Raw genomic sequence first — 6,000 nt, 5'->3', positions numbered from 1 at the left:
AAAGCCCATGCAGGACATGATGAAATCCAGCTGGTGGGTCCAGATCTCCCGCTCGGGGATGGGGATGTTCATGGGGCCCATGGGCCCCACCAAGGGGGTGGCGATGGCTCGCTCCTGCCCCGGCTGGCTCAGTGCCCTGTGAGCACCCACTGCCCTGGGCAGGACCAAGTCCGGCAACCCCACCACCCCACCCCGTCCAGTGCCCGAATTCATACAGCAGCCCCACCCGCAGGGGATGCCCTGGGCACCATGGGTCCAGACCCCTCCCAGCTGGGGATGCCAGAGGCCTGCGTGCGGCCAGCCCACAGGGGGGCTGGAGCAAACCTGGGCAGCAACCGGGGCCCCCTGCACTGACAGGCCACCTTGGCAGGGAGCAGACCCGGCGTGGGGGGGATTTACACAGGGGGGCTCGGAAGGGACATCACAGCCCGGCCCAGCCCCCCCCAGGTGACTTGGAGGGGGAGCCCCTTTTCCTGCCCTGTGCCCAGTGTGACATGGCGAATCCCATGAGCCTCCACCTCAGGGCTGGTGAGGCGGAACCAGGCCCGAGGCCAGGGTGATGGGTGCCGGGCCAGGCTGTCCCTGCCCCAGGGCTGCTCGCAGGGTGTATGGCCCTTCCTGCCCTCGGCTGCTCATGGAAGGGGCCACAGCACCTGACCTGGCCCTCGGCTCCTGCCCCCTTCCCCCAGCCCAAGCTGAGGGCTCCAAAACAATCCCCGAAGCACTCGAAGTGGAAGAACCTCTGGCGGCAGCTGGGGCTGGCCCAGCTCGGTCCACCCGTGGGGGTCTGGCGCCGTGCCCCACTGACAGAGCCTGGCTGGAGCCATCGCTGTGCCCGGGCCCCAAGACCCAGCGGCAGCTGTGAAAGTGTGGGGGGCAAGCACCCACTAGCCCAGCCCCCTCCTCCTGCCCTGCCCCCCCCGCTAGCCCAACCCCGGCCCCACTCCTCACACCCTGGAGCCCAGCACTGCCTACCCCTCTCCCCCAGCCAGGGCGCACTCCTGGCCTGCCCCCCTACATCCCAGCCCAAGCCTTACTCTTCCTGCAAGCCCCCCGCCCCTACCCCAGCCCAAGCCCCACTCCTGCTGCTCTCCAGAGCCCGGGGAAAACGGTCCGCAGCTAGAAGCGGCTCTGCAGGACTCCATCGCTGCGCCCACGCCCGGCCCTCTGCTGCCCGACTCGGGCCTGGCCCGTTGCAGTGCACGAGGGCGTTTCACTGCGATTCCGGGTTGGCAGAGGACCAGGGCAGCACCCCCCTTCGGCGGCCAGGGCCCAGCGCCCCACACATGGGCACCACAGCCCCGGGCAGAGTTCAGTAGAATTTAATGACTCAAGACAAACACCAACTTTATACAAAGTGAGGGGGAGCAGTGGCTCTGCCTGGGGGAGAATCGAGGGAGACAGCAGCAGTCGGGTGCCAAGGGCCGAAGAGAAGGGGCCAATGCACAGGAGAATGGGGAGGGGGGCACACGCCTGGGGGAGGGGCTGCGGGGCTTGGGGCGGAGCAGGTACCCAGTCAGGCTGTCCCAGGGGCACGTGCCTTCCTCTTACCCTGCCCAGCCTGGACTGGCAGAACTGCAGCAGGGCCGTTTTGCAACCCCCCCTCCCCGGTGCCAGGCTCCCACTGCTGCACGGGCACCATGGAGAGCGGGCAAAGCCCCCTAGGCAGGCCCTGCCTAGGCCCCAGGCCAGCAGCAGGAGCCTGCCCTTAAGGGCAGTGCCCAGGCTGCCCCACACCCACCCTGCCAACTACCATGCCAGGGAGCTGCCAGGCCCTGGGGAAGGGGGAAGAGCCCCAGCCCCACCAAGGAGCAGCAGGTTCTGGCCCCCTTTGGCCTTCAGGCTGAGGGTTGAGGACAGGTGATCCCCAGCAAGGAGCCCCAGGCCCTCCTTCCCCTCCCCCCCCCCGCCCGCCCACCCCGCCTGGCAGCCAATGAAACCGTTACCCAGCAGGGCAGCTTGCGGGATTGAGCAGAAAGTGCTTGAGAAGGGGCCATGGCAGGGCCGGCTTGAGGGGCAGGGACCCCCGCCCGGGGCAGGAGGGGGAAAGCCACAGAATGGCCCCCCCAGCAGCGCCTCAGTCGACTTCCTCCATGTTGCTGTAGGACGGGGAGGGGCGCTCGACGGGGCTGGCAAAGTGATCCGGGAGCCCAGCGGGGGGTAGTGGGGGGCCTCCTTCCGGGGCGACGCTGGAGCCGAACGACACGGGGTTCATGCCCTGCAAACAGAACAAGGAGGTCAGAGGGGGCAGCCCTGCCCTGCCCTGCCCTCCCCACCTGCATGCCCATGGTGCAGCGAGCACAGCCCCCCTGGCCTGGGGACAGAACCCAGCTGGCTCCTATCTTCCCCCAGCCGTGAGGCCAAGGGCCCTGGGCAGCGGCGTTACGAGGAGGGTGAGCGCCCCTGTGGGGCTCAGAGCACAGCCCCAGCACATATGGGGGCATGGGCGGCAGGCTGGAGCAGTGAGCCCTGAGTGCCGACAGCAGCCGGCGGCCCAAGGGCATGGCAAGGACCCAGCAGCAGCGCTGAGGGACCCGGACCCAGCAGCAACTCCCGGCCCCTTCCCACTCCAACAGCTTCCTCCAGCGCCTGAGCGAGCAGCAGAACCCTCTGCACCCCGGCGGGGGCGGCTGGGCCAGGATGCCCTGGGCAGAAGAGCTGCCGCCAGGGCCAGGCCCGTGCTCTCCTGCGGGCACAGACCGGGCAGCCTAGGCCAGCTTTAGCTGGAGCGCGACAGCCCAGAGCTGCAGCCACGCCTCCCCGCGCCCCTCCAGAGTCTGAGGCAATGGTGAGTGCGCCAGGGAGCCCTGCTCCTGCATTGGGGCCCCCCGCAGGGGGTTCAGCAGCACAGGGTACCGCAGACAATGGGAGGGTCGTGCCTAGGCAGTCCGTGCCAGCAGTGCTTCCCAGGAGGGGGTGGTACACAGACGGAGCCAGCCAGCACTGCAGGAGGGCAGTACCCTCCAGCAGAGGAGGGGCTCAGGCACACAGAGCCATCATCGCAGCACGCCCCCAGCAGGGGGCACACTCTGAACAGCCAGGCCAGTACTGTCTGATATGGAAGTTTCCTCACTTCAAAAGCGTTGATCCAGCCCCTGGGAATCAGACATTAGGCCTGGCCTGGCCTGGCCAGAGAAAGAGGGACTGACCCCAGAACTCAGCATTCATGTTAACTCAGGGGCAAGTCCAGCTCAGGGAGACAGACACTGAGCCAATCAGCTGGAAGGAAGAATTCTAATCCAAAACGTGCCTGATCATTGGGAATGGTTTCTGATCACTGTCCTGGGCGCTCAAAAAGCCACACGCAAGGAAGAAGGCTGCATTGGTTAAGACTCCAACCTGGTTCAGAGGGGAAGTGAAGGTAACTATATATATTATATACATTTTAAAAAACTACACAACAAATGGAAGAAAGGGGCAGTTGATAGTAATCAATATAAATCAGAAGCTACGAACTGTAGAAACTTGGTAAGGGAAGCAAAGGGACACAAGGAGAAATCTATGGCCCGCAGAGTTAAGGACAAGAAGGAGGAGTTGAAGTGTATTAGGACCAAAAGAATCCTGACAATGGTATTGGTCCATTACTAGATGGACATGGTAGAATTCACAATAAACATGCAGAAAAGGGAGAGGAGTTCTATAAATATTTCTGCTCTGTATTTGGTGGAAAACCCTGTGAACACAGTCTCCTCCTGTGGGGATAACACGCCTTCCATGCCACACCTCTCTCTGGATGGTTTGGCTTTACATGTAAAGCAGGGGAAAGGCTTAGCCACTGAATCCTTAGAAAGTACGACCCAGTCATTTCAGAGCATAAACCATGTCCCTGGCCATCATCGGCTTCCATTTAGCATGGCCAGGGCAAGTGACGGCATCATGGATCACATTTCCCAAGAAAACTTTCAGCACCCCGGAGGTTTCCTTGCAGGCCAGCCTAGAAAAAAACAGTACACCCCCACGATGAGCCAAACAACCAGCAGCCAGTTTGGTAATATCGGTTACTAGCGCAAAGCGCCTTCTGATGGTGTCTTGCACCCTCCGTTCGGAGTCCTTTACCACCTTTGCTTCATTCAGTCACGCTGCTACTACCCACAAACCAGTATCTCTAGAGAATGTTGAACAGAAGTTACTAAAGTCAGACATTTTAAAATCAGCAGGTCCAGATAACTTGCATCCAAGAGTTTGAAAAGAGCTGGCTGACGAGCTGGCTGCTGGACAGTTAATGCGGATTTTCTGTAAGTCCTGGAGCACTGGGGAAGTTCCAGAGGACTGGAAGAAAGCTCATATTGTGACAGGTTTTAAAAAGGGTAAATGGGACGAGCTGGGTAATTATAGGCCTGTCAGCCTGTCACCGTTCCTGGGCAAGAGAACGGAGCGGCTGACACAGGACTCAATTAATGCAGAACTAAAGGAGGATCATGGAATTAATCCCAGTCAATATGGGTTTGTAGAAAACATCCTGTCAAACTAACTTGATTTTTTGATGGGATTACAAGTTTGATGGACTCTTAATCTTAAATGAATCCACAAGCTCCATAGAATCTCTGGATAGTAATCCCAGGCTCTGATAAGAATATAACAGTAGGGATCTGTTATCGACCACCTGACCAGGACAGTCATAGTGACGATGAAATGCTAAGGGAGATTAGAGAGGCTATCAAAATAAAGAACTCAATAATAGTGGGGGATTTCAATTCTCCCCATATGGACTGGGCACAGGGCACCTCAGGACGAAATGCAGAGACAACATTTCTCGATCCTTTAAATGTCTGCTTCTTGGAGCAGCCGGTACAGGAACCCACCAGGGGAGAGGCAACTCTCGATCTCGTCCTGAGTGGACGCAGGATCTGGTCCAAGAGGTAACTATAACAGGACCACTTGGAAATAGTGACCATAATATAACAACATTTAACATTCCTGTGGTGGGGCGATCACCTCAACAGCCCAACACTGTGACATTTCAGAAAGCAGAACTATGCAAAAATGAGCAGGCTAGTTAAACAGAAATTAAAAGGTACAGTGACTAGAGTGAAATCCCTGCACGCTGCATGGACACTTTTCAAAGACATCATAATAGAGGCTCAACTTAAATGTATACCCCAAATTAAAAAACACAGTAAAAACTAAAAAAGAGCCACTGTGGCTTAACAACCATGTAAAAGAAGCAGTGAGAGATAAAAAGGCATCTTTTAAAAAGTGGAAGTCAAATCCTACTGAGGTAAATAGAAAGGAGCATAAACACTGCCAAATTAAGTGTAAAAATGTAATAAGAAAAGCTAAAAAGGAGTTTGAAGAACAGCTAGCCAAAAACTCAAAAGGTAACAACAAAATGTTTAAGTACACCAGAAGCAGGTAGCCTGCTAAACCACCAGTGGGGTCCTGGACTATCGAGATACAAAAGGAACACTTGAAGACGGTAAAGTCATCACAGAGAAATGAAATGAATTCTTTGCTTCAGTCTTCATAGCTGAGGATGTTAGGGAGATTCCCAAACCTGAGCTGTCCTTTATAGGTGACAAATCTGAGGAATTGTCACAGATTGAAGTGTCACTGGACGTTTTGGAATTAATTGATAAACTTAACAGTAACAAGTCACTGGGACCAGATGGCATGCACCCAAGAGTTCTGAAAGAACTCAAATGTGAAATTGCGAAACTATTAACTATGGTTTGTAACCTGTCCTTTAAATCAGCTTCTGCACCCAGTGACTGGAAGATAGCGAATGTAACGCCAATATTTAAGAAGGGCTCTAGAGGTGATCCGGGCAACTGCAGACAGGTAAGTCTAATGTCAGTACCTGGCAAATTAATTGAAACAATAGTGAAGAATAAAATTGTCAGACACAAAGAAGAACGTAAATTGTTGTGCAAAAGCCAACATGGTTTCTGTAAAGGGAGATCAGGTCTTACTGATCTATTAGAGTTCTTTGAGGGGGTCAACAAACATGTGGACGAGGGGGATCCAGTGGACATAGTGTACTTAGATTTCCAGAAAGCCTTT

The 6,000-nt window shown here is 56.2% G+C and overlaps 1 protein-coding gene across 1 annotated transcript in view; it reads right to left on the bottom strand.

The window, feature by feature from the left end:
- Positions 1-1,306: 1,306 nt before the first annotated feature.
- The window catches only part of USP19 (ubiquitin specific peptidase 19), a 48,095-nt gene continuing 43,401 nt past the window's right edge, over positions 1,307-6,000 (bottom strand). Inside the window, exon 25 of the mRNA XM_078853530.1 lies at positions 1,307-2,218. Coding sequence (XP_078709656.1) covers positions 2,078-2,218 — 141 coding nt within the window. The 3' untranslated portion in view covers positions 1,307-2,077. The remainder of the gene's footprint in view (positions 2,219-6,000) is intronic.

This window comes from Lepidochelys kempii, chromosome 7 (assembly GCF_965140285.1).
Source record: "Lepidochelys kempii isolate rLepKem1 chromosome 7, rLepKem1.hap1, whole genome shotgun sequence".
In the NCBI taxonomy this organism is placed as follows: Eukaryota; Metazoa; Chordata; order Testudines; family Cheloniidae; genus Lepidochelys; species Lepidochelys kempii.
Note: the sequence above shows the minus strand (reverse complement) of the source record. Positions and strands in the feature narration are given on the sequence as shown.